The 16,593-nt window shown below is 41.0% G+C and overlaps 1 protein-coding gene across 2 annotated transcripts in view; it reads left to right on the top strand.

Moving 5' to 3' along the window:
- Positions 1 to 16,593, top strand: part of MIDEAS (mitotic deacetylase associated SANT domain protein) — a 146,873-nt gene that overhangs the window by 114,111 nt on the left and 16,169 nt on the right. For both annotated transcript variants that reach the window (XM_089686892.1, XM_089686891.1), the window contains exons 3-10: positions 161 to 436; positions 2,707 to 3,049; positions 4,106 to 4,172; positions 9,269 to 9,396; positions 12,726 to 12,829; positions 13,442 to 13,517; positions 14,786 to 14,874; positions 15,951 to 16,103. In XM_089686892.1, coding sequence (XP_089543018.1) covers positions 161 to 436; positions 2,707 to 3,049; positions 4,106 to 4,172; positions 9,269 to 9,396; positions 12,726 to 12,829; positions 13,442 to 13,517; positions 14,786 to 14,874; positions 15,951 to 16,103 — 1,236 coding nt within the window. The remainder of the gene's footprint in view (positions 1 to 160; positions 437 to 2,706; positions 3,050 to 4,105; positions 4,173 to 9,268; positions 9,397 to 12,725; positions 12,830 to 13,441; positions 13,518 to 14,785; positions 14,875 to 15,950; positions 16,104 to 16,593) is intronic.

Raw genomic sequence — 16,593 nt, forward strand, 5'->3', positions numbered from 1 at the left:
GCAGCAAACGTCCCTTATTTAGATACAATTTTGGTGAAGAAAGGGTTCCCATTATCCTCTTCCAGACCAGCACTGATAATGATCCAGCTGAAGTAACTTGTCTCCCAGTCAGTTATGGCCTCTGTTGTACTCACCTTTTTCATGTTTTTGTTTTTTTCAGGCTGGAGATGCATCAAAGAATAAGGAGAATGAAAACTCAAAGGCTAGCACAGACATTGTTGGTGTGCCGTCTCCTAAGAAGCCTAGAGGGGAAGGAGAGCTGAGACCTCTTGTCATGCCAGTTTCGGTACCCGTGAAAATAGAACCTGTACGGGAGCTTAGAGATGAAGAAAGGATGCAGAGGACAGCAGCTTCAGAAAGGGAGCCCTCCATGCAGTCAGTCATAGTCACACGACACAGGGCTGGTCAGACAACCATTCCAGAACCTGTAGTAAAGGTGAGACTGTTCACCTCCATCGAATTTCACATAAAGCTGTGTTTGGTTTTAAGTTCTTCAAGTTGGGATTTAGGACAGAAATGTAGTCTGATGTATGACTTAAAGTAGAACTTAAGGCAAGCATTTTTTTTTCCATTTTGGATGGATTAAGGGATGGTTAGAACCCCTGTCAGGTTTTTTTTTTTTTTTTCCCCCGCCATCTGTGTTCAATTGTGGAGATGGCCAAAACAGAAAGTGAAAGGAAATCCCTACAAATGAAGGGAATTCCTTGGGGACCCCCAGGTCACCAGAACTAATGTCCCCATTGGAAGATTTCCCCACTTTTTTACTTTTCTGGGGACAACCCACAATTTGGGGTTTTCTTTCACCAATAATGGTAAACAGGACAATTAGCATGAATCTCCCTAACAGGAACACGGACAGCAATAAAAACCTGACGGGGCCTAATCCATCTCCACTCCATCTAAAACTAAAAAAAAAATTTGCCTTTAGCTGAACTTTAAAGTTGGGAAAAGCTGGTGATACACAGATTCTTTTTTCGTCTGATTCCTGATGAATCGACTGAAATTGCCTCGTCAACCCTCTCATCCAACAATCTTCAATCTGACAATCAAAGCAGCCAAATCAAAATCTGTCAGCTGTGCAGAAGCTGCACCCAATCAGATGCAGGCACTGCTTTAATATTCTGACAGCTGTGCAGAAGCTGCACCCAATCAGATGCAGGCACTGCTTTAATATTCTGACAGCTGTGAGTGCTAGCTCTCAGAATACAATGGCCGCCAAGGGAGATTCCTCCATCTGCGGGCTGAACAGGAGAAATCTTACAGTGAATGGCCAGTGAAGCATTAGACATTGAAGTCTGTCCATAAACATCCTTTCCCCCTTAGTCATACACCATTTTGTCCTGGGATCATATACATGTATATTAACCACAGAATTCCACTGCATCGATCTCCTTACTGACAGTTGAGGACAGTACAGGAAATCCTGAATAGTTCCTGTCCTTAAATGCTGGTACACTTGTTTGTTGACAGCCCCCTGAACTGCAGATAGTATCCATTATAGGCAATAAAGGTCACATTATATTATAGTTCAGTACATTTTTTTTTTTTTGCTTCTGTTTGCTGCATATTTTGTGCACTTTTGGAAATGTGTGTAACATTATTGTTCATTGTAATGCACTAAATAAACAATTCACATGTTTGGTGCACTTATGGTCACATGTTTACAATTTCAGGAGAGGAAATTGAAAAAAAACCACGTTAGGGCTTATACCAACAGGTGATTAAGCCATCTTCCATGCAGGGCTGCTGACATATTTCGACATGCAAGAGGTAGATGCACATGCATCTAAGTGAAATCCCAGTTTTCTTGAGGCGATCCTCTTCCTGTGTGAATATATCTAGTGATGGTTCAAATTATATGTAAATCCAAAGATTTTGTTTGTTTTTCTTTTTGGATAGAGATGTGACCTTAAGCGCACCAAACATGTGAATTGTTTATATAGTGCATTACAATGAACAATAATGTTACACACATTTCCAAAAGTGCACAAAACATGAAACAAACAAAAGCAAAAAAAAAAAAAAAAAATGCACTGAACTATAATTTAATGCAACAAATGAATGTGACCTTTATTGCCTATAATGGATACTATCTGCAGTTCAGGGGGCTGTCAACAAACAAGTGTACCAGTATCTAAGGACAGGAAATATTCAGGCAATCCTGTACTGTCCTCAACTGTCAGTAAGGAGATCAGTGCAGTGGAATTCTGTGGTTACTATACATGTATATAAATCTATAGCTGCTTACCCACTTGTGCATTTGAGATAGTATATTTGTTAAGGCTTGGAGGAAAGGTCTGCCACCTGATCAGTTCTGTGTAACAAGAAGCTGCAGCCTCAGCTCTCCCTTTAGGTAACACATGGAAAAGGGCATCTGTTGGGTCAACCCAAACCTGACATCAAAGCCCTCCAGTTAATTGTTTTTATCTATGAATTGCTTGTTGTTGGAAAGTCCATGGGAAAAGACACTGAGCAATTAACAATTTAGTAAGACTAGCCTTTTTAGGCATGTATGAGAGTCACCATATTGCAGATTTGGGCTTCAGCATCTGCTATAGTTGCTACACTTACTACAATATACGTGTAGTACAAGCAACCCTATTAAATGCTTAGCTAAGTGCTAATATGTTTATTTGCTGAATCTAGCGGCAATTTTTATTTTGTTACATGTAGCTAATTGTTTTTTTTTCTGTTCTTTCTCTGCAGCCCAATGAAACCTCTGTATCTTTGGAAGGGGAGACTGTGTCTCGGAAACCCAAACAGCGTCCAAGGCCTGAACCGCTCTTCATCCCTCCAAAGCCCGGAACTTTCGTTGTCCCTGTGTATACTAACATTACCTCATATCAAAGTCACCTGCGCTCTCCCGTACGAATGCCAGAGCACTTGAGCGACAAAAACTTTGAGCTGCCCCCTTACACACCACCCCCTATCCTCAGCCCAGTACGGGAAGGGTCTGGACTTTATTTCAATGCCATCATGTCAGCCAGCTCACATTCAATGCCCCCACCAATCACTCCAAAGAGTAGTACAAGAACTCTGCTGAGATCCAGTAAGTGTTCTCTTTTGTATTTATCTTTTCTTTCATCATGTATACTGCATACAATAAATGCATTTTCTCTTTTAAAGGTAAAAGTATAGGATGCTAGTCATTTTTCCTATCCACAAAATAAAGTAGAGGTGTAGGGTGATATAGAATATCCCTGTTTCATCAAGTTTTCTATTACCTACAATTCTTAATTGTATCTTAAACAGTCTTTATATTAATAGTCTTCTTTAGTTCTCAGCACAACAGGCTTCAGATTGGGGGAAGAAAGGGCAACTGTGTTAGCCATTCAGATTTTACAACGCTGCACAGTACACAAGGTGCTGGCTGATGGGAGAGAAGAGAGGGCTAACCTCACCAGTGTGTTGCTACCCCTTTACTACCCAATCACAGGCTAAGGTGATCTCTGATTAAGCTATATTGCGTGAACATCAGCTGGGCAAAGAGAGGTCAGTACGTGGCTTCTCCAGAAATAATTTCAGGTGCATTTGACCTACCATTCGTCTTTCTATTCTGCTTTAGGCTTCCTAGGCGTTGCTATAGACTTGTATAAAGAAAGAAGCAATTCTGATCTTAAAAAAGACTGTTGTCACAAACACTTATACAGATGAAACGTATGCAGTCAAGTCATCTGAGACTTATTAAATCAGTGAAAGCGAAGCCTGCTGCGGCTAACCTTTTGGCGTATATTTTCACAAATGTATGATGCTCGCCTCTGATAGTTTTGCTAGAACAGTCATCCCTTGAAAATGTGCATATTGATATCATGGATCTGAGTTCTAATTACTGTCATTTTCTTTCACAAGTCATTTATTGCTTTTTCAAAGTATTTGTGTAAAGAATCAGTTGTCCTATGAGGAAACTAACAAGTAAGATGAATAATTGTGTAAATTGAACAGCACACGGTATAGACTACTGCCGGCTGACTGATCCCAAGGATATGGTGATTCTAAAGTTTTGGGGGGCAATATAATGATATGTCCATCTATGCAAAGGTAGTTGAAGTAAGGCTTTGATGACAATCTCTTGAGATGGTTGCCCAATTCTGTATTTTTCTTACAGCTAGTGGAGAAGACATGCCACCCCTTCTCACAGCAATGGGAGATGCCACACCAGTTAGTCTTGAACCGTAAGTATATAGGACATTTTCTGTTGGCTTGTGCTAAAAGCTTTCTTACAGGCTTGCACTTCTGTATTCCTTATATACAGTGGGGCAAAAAAGTATTTAGTCAGCCACCAATTGTGCAAGTTCTCCCACTTAAAAAGATGAGAGAGGCCTGTAATTGGCATCATAGGTAGACCTCAACTATGAGAGACAAAATGAGAAAAAAAAATCCAGACAATCACATTGGCTGATTTGGAAAGAATTTATTTGCAAATTATGATGGAAAATAAGTATTTGGTCAATATCAAAAGTTCATCTCAATACTTTGTTATATATCCTTTGTTGGCAATGACAGAGGTCAAACGTTTCCTGTAAGTCTTCACAAGGTTGGCACACACTGTTGCTGGTATGTTGGCCCATTCCTCCATGCAGATCTCCTCTAGAGCAGTGATGTTTTGGGGCTGTCGCTGGGCAACACGGACTTTCAACTCCCTCCAAAGGTTTTCTATGGGGTTGAGATCTGGAGACTGGCTAGGCCACTCCAGGACCTTGAAATGCTTCTTACGAAGCCACTCCTTCGTTGCCCGGGCGGTATGTTTGGGATCATTGTCTTGTTGGAAGACCCAGCCACGTTTCATCTTCAATGCCCTTGCTGATGGAAGGAGGTTTGCACTCAAAATCTCACGATACATAGCCCCATTCATTCTGTCCTGTACATGGATCAGTCGTCCTGGTCCCTTTGCAGAGAAACAGCCCCAAAGCATGATGTTGCCACCCCCATGCTTCACAGTAGGCATGGTGTTCTTTGGATGCAACTCAGCATTCTCTCTCCTCCAAACAGGACGAGTTGTGTTTCTACCAAACAGTTCTATTTTGGTTTCATCTGACCATATGACATTCTCCCAATCCTCTTCTGGATCATCCAAATACTCTCTAGCAAACTTCAGACGGGCCCGGACATGTACTGGCTTAAGCAGGGGGACACGTCTGGCACTGCAGGATCTGAGTCCCTGGCAGCGTAGTGTGTTATTGATAGTAGCCTTTGTTACGTTGGTCACAGCTTTCTGCAGGTCATTCACTAGATCCCCCCCCCCCGTGAGGTCCTGGGATTTTTGCTCATCGTTCTTGTGATCATTTTGACCCCACGGGGTGAGATCTTGCGTGGAGCCCTAGATCGAGGGAGATTATCAGTGGTCTTGTATGTCTTCCCTTTTCTAATTATTGCTCTCACAGTTGATTTGTTCACACCAAGCTGCTTGCCTATTGCAGATTCAGTCTTCCCAGCCTGGTGCAGGTCTACAATTTTGTTTCTGGTGTCCTTCGACAGCTCTTTGGTCTTCACCATAGTGGAGTTTGGAGTGTGACTGTTTGAGGTTGTGGACAGGTGTCTTTTATACTGATAACAAGTTCAAACAGGTGCCATTGATACAGGTAATGAGTGCAGGACAGAGGAGCCTCTTAAAGAAGAAGGTACAGGTCTGTGAGAGCCAGAAATCTTGTTTGTAGGTGACCAAATACTTATTTTCCACCATAATTTGCAAATAAAGTCTTTCCAAATCAGCCAATGTGATTGTCTGGATTTGTTTTCTCATTTTGTCTCTCATAGTTGAGGTCTACCTATGATGACAATTACAGGCGCCTCTCATCTTTTTAAGTGGGAGAACTTGCACAATTGGTGGCTGACTAAATACTTTTTTGCCCCACTGTAGATGTATACTTTCACTCTCCATTGACTTTTTGTATGGTAAACACTGCAGTTAAAGTGAACCTGTCAACTTGTTCAATAGATCCAGCATAAGAGCAGATACCACAAGATGCCTGCCACCCCTCCTCTGTGTCTATTTGAAATTTTATTTTAATATTCAGCCCTGCCCTGTTCCCATTCCATCGTCCATTGCGCACTGTAGAAAGGCATCTCTGTGCCACTGAAGTTCCACTTTTATGTAAGGAATGCATTTATATTGGTAAATTATATATAAAAAGGTAGAATCAGAGCTGGCTAGCCATGGAAGCTGCACCATTGTCCCCTGTTCTACAAACCTACATGAGAAATCCTGACTTGCTGAAGGCTAACCATGCATATACATCAGAAATAACTGAGGTTGGAAGATTTTTGCGATAGCGATCATCCCCATGAACACTCCACCAGTAATCACTATCGATTTGATTTGACAGATGCAGGTGGATGTAGTAGTGATTAATCACCCAAATGTAAGCGACATGCTACTGTAATCACTACTACATGCTACACTCCATTGTTGCATGTGTGTAGCAGTCACTGTTGATTAATCTTGGGGTGATCATGGGGGATGATTGCTATAGTAAATATCACCCGTGTGTGCAGTCTGAAGAAAATTGGACCTGAAGAGATTCACTCTATTAGTCCTAGTGACCATTGTCACTGGTCCTGAAAGTGAGGGAATAGCCACCAAAGGAGGAGTAGAGGGGAAATCTTCTAGTGGAGACATATGTTCTAGTGGCAACTGTCTAACTTTGGAAAGATTTCATCACTTCCTGTCTTGTAGATACAAAAAGAAATGAGAAGGGAAGCCAGATGGATTTGTAACCCTTTTCTACTCGGTCCAAAATCGGAACCACAAAATTTAGTTTTAGTTTCACTTTAAATCTAGCAAAGAATGTGCATAATGGGAGAGGTAATTCAAGTACCAAGTGATACATTTTGCCACATTCAGACAGGAGCCAGAAAGGAGGAATCATTAAACTTGTAAGCTCAATGGTGGTACAGTCTATTTACCATGAAAGTGTTTTCCCTGAATGAAAAATCTGTATGGGCAAGATCTTTGCTAGGTCTTCAAGACATTCCTCCTTGGTAAATGAAAGGGATGCACTTGAGTTTTTCACTGAATTACATTTTGCTTCTGTCATATAGAATCATCCCTGGAAATTTGGGTCAAATGGCAATTGCACAATTAAGTGACTGTAAAAAACGTCTTGTATGAACAGAGTAACACATGCTAAATTATTAAAGGCACACCAAATCCCTTTCAGCTGCAGTGACTTGTATTACGCTGATGAACTGGTACAAATTCTATACTGTGGTGAATTAATAAACACACCTTGCATTGGAGTGACAGATGCCTTTTGTTTGGCTGTCCTGAGTGGGATGTACAGTATATTTAAAGCAGCACAGTGGCTAAATGGTTAGCACTTCCACCTGGCAGTACTAGGGTCTTTGGTTCAAATCCCAACCACATCACCCCCTGCTTGGAGTTTGCATGTTCTCCCTGTGCCTGCATGGGTTTCCTCCGGGTACTCTGGTTTCCTCCCACACTCCAAAGACATGCTGGTAGGGTAATTGGATCCTGTCTAAATTGGCCCTAGTATATGTATGTAGGAATGCAAGTTAGGGACCTTAGATTTTACTCCCCTTGAGGGTTAGGGACTGATGTGAATGTACAATATATATGTAAAGCGCTGCGTAAATTGACAGCGCTATAGAAGTACCTGTAATAAAATAAATAAAAATAATTTCTGGGGAAATAGTCATCATTATGTCTGCAGCCTTTGGGACATATTACACAGTGCAGTAAAACGATTTTACATGGTGGAACCAGGTGGAAACTATGTGGCCATGTCTACTTCTTTTACTACAGTTTAAACTTTTCCAGGTGTCCCGGCTGTGCAACCACAAAAACATGGTCCCAAGTACCTTCCCTTTTACAACCTTATATAATAAACTATTTTTGTAAATATATAGTAGATGTGTAAGAGGCTTTAGCAGTGCTATTTAGAGAGGGAGAAATATACACGCCCTTTCAGTACTTTAGTAAGTGCATTCAAAACTGATCATATAGTTTTGGCAGATTACAGCATCTGCTGGTCTTTTAAGTCTCTTAAGCTGGCCATACACTGTAAAATGTCTCACGTTCACCCCATGGGCTGAATGAGAGAAATCTATTGATTCCCTTCTTCCACACTAAACAGCATGGATGGAGGAATCTGCCATGCTGGCTATTGTATTGACTTCTGGCATGATTGGGTGCAGCTGTCAACAATTTTCTGCCTGGCCTCTTCAATTTTCAGATCGCAGGATTCCAGGCAGGAGGTTGACATCAGGGCCATCCATGGCTCGAATTTCAGCCAGTTCTTTAGGAACCAGCCAAAATTGTAAGGTCAGCGTAAGACATTAGTAAAGAAGGATCCCCCACCCCTCCCTTCCTTCAGGCAAGTTGGTTACCAACTTTGTGTAATGCTTAAAGGGTCTATACAAAAAGTGTTGTCACTTGCCCCCTGCTGGCTTCTCCATAGGGATATATGAAGATCTAGCCACGGTTGTATGACACTACATAAATCTTAAGTGATAAATATATCATGGCATCCTAAAGAATTAAAGCCGTGCTAAAACACAAGGTGCGCTTAGCAGTCCCAACCCCTAACACAGATTGCTGGAGAACAGTGGGCTCACCTAAGCGAGAGTGATGTTACTTGATCTAATGACATTCTCCAAAAAAATGGATGATTACAAATCTTGCAAGATTGCACTGATATGTTATATATTTGTAAGCTATTTGGATTTGAGCACAGACATTTCTTCAGGTCTATTTCAGTCTGTAGCTCTCCTCCAGCTGCGTCTGGCTACCGCATATTGGCACAACATGGCCATTAAAGCACGCTGTACACATGTATTTGGCATTTTGCACAATGGAGTAGAACCTTGCCAGAGAGAGACACGTAGATGTAGTTGGCCAGCATAAATATGTATTGCAATACATGCAAACCAAGAATCCTGGGGTTTTTTGCAAAAGTTTTTTTTTTTCGTTTGTTTTTGGGTTTTTTTTTGGTAAACTGATTCTCAAATAAGAATGATCATTGTTTTTCATATATATATTATATATACTGTGTGTTTTTATATATATATATATATATTTTTTTTTTATTTTTTTTTTTTATTTTATGTCATATATACAGTCAGTGAGCACATTCAATGACTGAACATTCTTTGGAAAAGGCCAGTAATGCCTCTGGCAGACCATGCAGTACTAGTAGATTTTTACAAGCACTAGTTTCTTTCAAAGGTCAGGGGTATATTTTTCTGCTCTGTTTTCTACTGCATACTGATGGAGTAAGCTGCGTCTTGTCTTCTTTTTTTCTACATCCAGACATATTAATGTCGGTTCACGCTTCCAGGCAGAGATTCCTGAGTGCAGAGACAGGAGTTTGGCGTCTGCGGATAAGTACAAAGCTGACTTGGTGTGGTGTCCCTGGGAGGATTTGGAGAACAACCAGGGTAAGCCAGAAGCAATCAGTGTTTGTGTCCTAATGTTCCACTAGTGTAAAGGCAAGCTGCCTTATATAAGGAGTCGTGTGTGTGCTGCTGTGAATATTTCTGGCATCAAAACAATTGCAGTCTCAGATAATCTGGAGAGAAGCTGACTACAGCATCCTTTATGGAATTCCTTTACAGGAAGCTCATGTGGGAAAATATTTCCCCACGCGGCTGAAATTGGGGGAAAGATCATCTCAGATTCAATGAAAATATTTTAACAAATCCAGTAGTCATTGTTTACAAAAAAAAATTGGATTACTTTTTAACATGGAACTCTGATTATATTTTTTAAAGCTTGCATAATTTTTATATTGTAATGAATAGAAATTACAACACTACTGAAGTGAAAATAACATGTGACATGAAAAGATTATAAACTTGTGAATAAATGAACTAAAAATGTAAGCAGTCATAGAAAGTGTTCATGTGTCAAAATAAAGTCCTGGTGTATCCAATACAACACGACCAAGAGTGTGAATGGAATCCTTAAGGTGAAAGAAGTTCAGCTGATATCAGAAGAGTGCGCTCAGTCCAGAATAAAACACCCAGAATAGCCTTTTACCAGAACGCAAGGACCCCTGTGTAAACCTGATGGGTCAAGTTGCACTTGAGAAGATGGGATAACTCCTCTAAGAGATTGTGTCATCCAAGCTGACAAAATCCGAAATTGCTTCCGAAAATGCTCAAAGATAAAACATAAGGACATATCCATAGTGTAAAACCTCAAGATAAAAGTTTTTATTAGAAGATGAAAATACACTCACATGATAGGATGAAAGTGCAGGCTCTAAAAATACAATAATGGTTGCTGTGGTGTTCCTGACGGCTGCCATGGGTCAGGCATCAAACGTTAGCCAATCAATTGCACGTGCGTGATGACGTCACCATCTCAAGCCCCACCCATGTCGTCACGCACGCGCAATTGATTGGCTAGGGTTGGCGTTGTACAATTTCTTTGTAAGTGGACAAACGTACAAAACCTGCAGGTGGTCAAATAATTATTTTTGCTACGGTACACGGGGGAAAGACAGCCATCAATAAAAATCCAATCCTTCCTTATTCTGTCTAAAACTAAAAAAATTTTTGTCCAAAAAATGTACTATTGAGGTCCAAAAAAAATCTTTAGCCATCATTGACCGCTGGCCTTTTTTGCCATAACAAGGACAGCCATTGTTGGGTCCTTTTTAAAGTCTTTGGCTACTTCTCATACCTAATGATCATCCATCTCACACATGGTCCTGCCCATCCATCTTCTTCTGTGACACAACCGGTCATGTGCAGTGTCATCAGGAGGTTGGCTGAAAGAATCAGAAAGACAGACAGCTCCCTGATGCTCATGCATAGTAGAGCATTCCATAGCCCCCTCGAAAGCATGACTTGGGTGTCCTAGGAGGCTGTGGACAACCGGCATGTCATTCTTGCACAGGAGAAAATCCAAAGAAATGCAGGGATGTTTTCCCTAAACAAGATATTAAAATATTAAAAAAAAAAAAAATTTTTTTTTTTAAATGTGATTGTTAAATAGCTGGGGAGTAGGGGTAAAATGCAGGGAAGTGGGTGGGGAGAGTGAAGGTAAAGGTGCATTGCTGCGTTCCTTTTGAATGATACACAATCTCCACTCCACCAAAATACAAACTGCAACACATGGTGGAATGCTGCTTTGTGCTGCAGTGAACTGTGTTACCAAAAATGCTAAAGGAATGATTTCCAGTCTGTTATAGCTGGCTGTCCCTTCTAATGATCCTTAATGCAACACGCTTTACCATACCACGCATGCAAAATAAAATCCAGAAGACTTACATTTGGCAGCCGCAAGAAAGCTTTGAGCAAGGTGATAATTATTCTCCAAATGGAATACACTGTGATCAAGTCAAGGTCCACACGGACACTCAGGGAGAGAGGGAACTTGAGATCTCCACTATTGCGCTCTGATGGGAGAACCATTGTACCTTTATAGTCTCATTGTCCATCACTGATGCTTTTTGGGTTCTACCCCTTCCTCAGAGCCTTTATTGCTTAACCCAGCTCTTGAAAAAAAGCCTAACCCAGCAATAAACACTATTAAACCTAACCTTAACCTCATACATAAATCCCTGATCCCTACCTAACATCCAACCTCATACTAAAGTTAAATTCCATACTAAAAATACTGGACCATCCTGCTCCATCACTCCTGGTGCTGCACCATAAAAAGGCAGCCTTGACTTCTATAGGATGGAATACAATGATTCTGCTATTTTGGCCTGCGTCTAGTTTTATCTTGTAACCGAGCTCAAAGTAAAATGACAATAAAATATGAAGTCTTTGTAGGGTGGAATACATAAAGGTTAGTTTATAGAAAGCGGAACATAGTTCAAATATGAAGTGCTGTAGCAGCAACAGTACAGACTGACTCAAAGTTCTGGTACTCACACCCAGGGTATTATGGGAAGGTATTATAAAGCTACAATTGGGTAATTATACCAGTAGTATTTGAAATGTTTAATGATTCTTGAATGATACAAAAATACTCTTATCTGTTGAGAGTCCAACTTAAAGGGCCAGATCTCACTACAAAAATGCACTATGGATGCATTCCGGAAACGTTTTTGCTTACAGTTCACACCACACACAGTTCCGGTGCAGTTTTGATGCAGTTTGCCATGTTCCAGTATGGTTCTGTGCAGAAAAAAATGCATTATGTTCTACTTTCTTTTCTGGACTGGAAACTGACTTAAACTGACTGCACTGGTGTGAACTAGGGCCATTGGAATACTTGGAAAACACTGTGCATGCATTTTTGATGCAGAAAGAAAAGTGCACTGGACTGCATCTTGTGTGAACTAGCCCTCAAACAATTCTGAAATATTTAGCTCAATGCAATAAAAGCAATTAACTTGTCCTTTACCACTGATCTCCCATTTTTAAGCTCTAAGCTTTGCTGATGAATGGTCAGCATTTGACTCTTCCAGCAGTGTTGGATGCTGGTGTCCTCCGTTGCTCGCCGTGGTTTCCTCTGTTGGCCCCTGTGACACTGCAGAGGATGGCAGATGGAACCACAGAGTGAAGCTGGGAACCTGCCATCTATCCAGCACATCCAAAAGTGCCTAGGGTAGCGAGGATCAAACTTAGACCTGCAATAAAGTGGAGATCAATGCCACAGGAAAGATAGGAATTCATTGACTGCTTTACAGAGAGCTGCTCCTTGAACTTTTTAAAATTAAGGACAGGGTCGCTTTAGGTATTTCTTTAACCAATAAAAGTGATAGAGGTAACCTATCAGTATTTCTCTCCTTTCTCTCCATTGGCAGTAGAGGAATTGCTAACAGCAGCATGTTCCAGCATCCTGCCAGGCGGCGGCACCAATCAAGAGCTAGCACTTCATTATCTTCATGAGTCAAAGGGAGACATCTTGGTGAGTGTGTATACCTCTTCAATGGGTTTTTTGTTTTGGTCAATTTTAGGTTATAATTATAAAAGCCACCATTGAAGGAAATCATAAAATAATCATTTAAACGTATTGAATGTAAAAAGCCAAAACTTTTATTTTGGTATTGAATAGGGAAGGGAAATTGCTGTCTTTGACCCATTAGGAACACTTTCCTTCCACTTCCTGTCCCAGACCACAAATCAGGACATAAAAGTAGATCTCCAACATAAGGGGAATCCTCTCTTGCCTCCAGAACAGGTTTACTCATTGGAAACTTTCCCCTCAACTCCTGTTTGTGACAATCCAAAAAAGTTCATCTATGCTATGTACTGTACTGAAGGCAATGGCCATCAGGACAACTAGAGGGGGTGAATCTTACCAGCGGGGACACAAACCGCACTAAAAACCTGACAGAAGTTCTAACCCCTCACCGCTAAATCAAAAACAAACTAAAAGTTTGGGCTTTATGTACATTTTTTTTTTTTATTATGATTATTGCAGCAGTCAGTCTACTGCCCGCAGCTCATTATCTCATGCTGAAAAAATTAAGTTTGTTCAGGAAATAATTTTTTTTTTCATTACATCTTTTGTTAACAGGCAGCTCTCAGTAAGTTGCTGTTGAAGAGGCCAAAGAGGCACAAAGGCCATCCCTTGGAAAATTATCATTACTCTGGTAAGGACAAATAAGGGGGTTCTAGTTTTGTGTATGTCATCCTGTAATAGGGGTCCTGAGGAAAGATGACAGTGTGTTTTGTCATTACATCTCTATCCCAACTCATCAGTACTGCTTACACTACAGGAGCAGGGCAATCACAGGGAGCTCCCTGATGTATGTGCAGGGGTGGTGGATCCATTGCCGGCTATTCATAGAGGGAACTTCTTTGATGCAGATAAGTGTGTGAGTCGGTGGATCATTTAAGAAAGATCTTACCCCGAGCAAAGGCAAGAAACATCCAGGGCTAGCTAGGAAAGAGTGCACTGGGTAGTGTGGTCAAGCAGTCCTATTTAGACACACAACTGTTATAATTGGAATGTGGACTAATAAAAAGAAGATTGTGGGTAGAATCTATATTAATGAGCTTTTACTAGTGCTTTAACTTGTCCTTTTAAAATTAATACTTGAAGTGTTACTAAACCCGGGCCGCCTCATTCACTATATCCAGTCGTCCACAGCACACAGAACATGGTAATGCAATTATTTTAGTAAATATAAACTGCTAAGTACCTTTTCTCATCAGCAGTTAGAGCAGTCTTGTGACTTCTATCAGTGTCCAGCCGAGCACATGTTAACGCTTGTTGGATGAGTTTTCATTCTTCTCTGACCTATGAGGCTGCATGACCCCTGACCCTTTGTCTGGACAGTGCTGATTTGCCCTGTGCTGATCACATGCACCCTCCCAAAAAAAAAATAAAAACACTATGCACATACTCAGTTTGGTGTGGATTGCTAGAGTGCCTCCCAGGGCTCTGTACTATCAGCAAATAGATTGGGGACTGTGGAAAAAGGCAAGGATCAGAGAAGACAGGATCAAACAGCCTTTGTACACAGTGTGGTGGATTAACCCCTTAGGTTCCTCAATGAGTACAGACCGATTTTACTGGTGTGGGTTTTATTAACACTTTAAGCAATCTCTATACCATAACACTTACCCCCTTATCCCCCAAACTCTACATTAATATTCATTCAACCCCTGGAAAGCCACATTTAATGTATTGAGCTCCAGAACAATTCATTTTTAAAAGCACAAACCCTTGTGCCATGATCTTCCCTTGCTGACAACCACTAATTTGTGTTCTAGAATGGTCTCTGTCCTATCTGTCCCTGAGGTATCATATACGGTTATGCGGATGTAAAAAACAACTGAAAAATGTGAAGTATGGCATCTATATAGAGTTTGGAGGTATTAATGGAGTGTGTGACATTTTTACCTTCTTCAATAGGTTCTGACAAGTGGTCTGCTAATGAGAAAAGACTTTTCAACAAAGGAATGGCGATTTATAAAAAGGATTTTCTGCTGGTTCAGAAACTGGTACGTTGCAGCCCAGACATATCATTTATAGTTCAATTCCCATGGATCTGTTATGAATATTTTCCTTTGATCACCTCTACTTTCACTGACTATTCACAGGGTAGGAGTGGTTTCTCTTTTGGGTGTAAGTGAAAGCAAATCTGTAGAAAAGGCCAAAAAGGTTAATAACCATGCATTTTGGTTATTTTACACATTACTTTTATTCACATGTTTTATCTTTTTAAACAATAGGTAATTTTTAACACTATCTCTTTTTCTGTGCACAGTGAGTGCACAAAGAGACGGGTAAAGTGATGTCTTCAGGCTGGAAAAATTGATTTGCAAACAAACTTCTAGTGACCGTTATGATTGGCTGTCACGGTGATCACATGATCAGGAACCAAGCTAATTGGTTCCCGTTTGTTAGTATGAGACGTGTGGCTGCTGGTGATAACTAAGAGGTAGTTTAAGGCTCTCACAGCACAGATAGCTGTGTGTAAAGCCGACCTTAGATGGATCAAATCTTGGCTGGTTCAGCAGTGACCAGCTAAGATTCGATCCTTCTGTGGGCAGGCTGGTTGTACCCAAGTTAATCCATTGATTGACTTCAGTACAACCAGCCTTTTGGATTCTTTTATGTGATTATGGACGGTGACTTCAACCACCAGCAGTAATCCATTGTATTTTGTCGGCAGGAAAGGCTCCCCACCGACTTAACACAATAGCGCTGCAGGAGGGATTCCCCCCTCAACACTCACTGTGAATAGAGCGATTTTCTTTCCTTCCAACCATGGTGGAAGGAAAGTAAATCGCACCATCTATAACTTGCCGAAGAATGTTCACCTTCAGACTGCAACTGCCAAGTAGTTAAAAAGGAACTCCAGTCACATTATCGACCAATAAGGACATGTTTTTTTATTAAATGAGCGTTGTTACTTTCAAACAGAGCCATTTAGGATAGTATAGTTACAATTCCAGGGCTGCCTAGACTAGCTTTACTACGTAGCCAGTTGTTGAGTGTGTACAAGTATGCAAGTGAGAGCATAGTGTGTGTTGTACATATGGAGCTCATTGGATTGTTTTGACGGTTGTTTCAGATTAAAACAAAAACCGTGTCTCAGTGTGTCGAGTTTTACTACACCTACAAAAAGCAGGTGAAAATAGGACGCAATGGAATGTTAATATTTGGAGATGTAGAGGCTGTCCTAGATGAGAAGAACCCCAGAGAAGACTCAGAGATCGATATTAAGGTATTTTATATTTTTATGAGCTGCTATGATCTTGTTTATTTCTACAGACCCAAATGGAGAGCTATGAAAATGTTGATTGATTAAAGCTGAAAGCATTTTGTTGGGAAGGATGGGTCAAAGGTAAATAGAGTGGGACATCTTACCAGGACTCCCTTTTAGAAATCATGGGACCCCGTACAGCCTTCCTGGCAGGGCCCCTTCCCCCTCTTTGGTCACCCAGAGTAGAGGTATGATGCAGCACTCTGTGCAACGTGGCAGACCTGTGCTAACAGTGGGAGGGGCTTAAAATGTGAGCCTACATGCAAGGATCAAAAGTATGCAATGTCTAGAGTTCAGGTGTTTTATAATGCATAGTGCAGGAGTCACAAGTAACGCAGAGTGCAGAGGTCAGTAGTATGTAACGCAGCGGTCAGTAGTATGTAACGCAGCGGTCAGTAGTATGTAACGCAGCGGTCAGTAGTATGTAACGCAGCGGTCAGTAGTATGTAAC

This window comes from Staurois parvus, unplaced genomic scaffold, assembly GCF_062004578.1.
Source record: "Staurois parvus isolate SC_StPar_1 unplaced genomic scaffold, SC_StPar_1.0 ptg000414l, whole genome shotgun sequence".
NCBI classification, from domain to species: Eukaryota; Metazoa; Chordata; class Amphibia; order Anura; family Ranidae; genus Staurois; species Staurois parvus.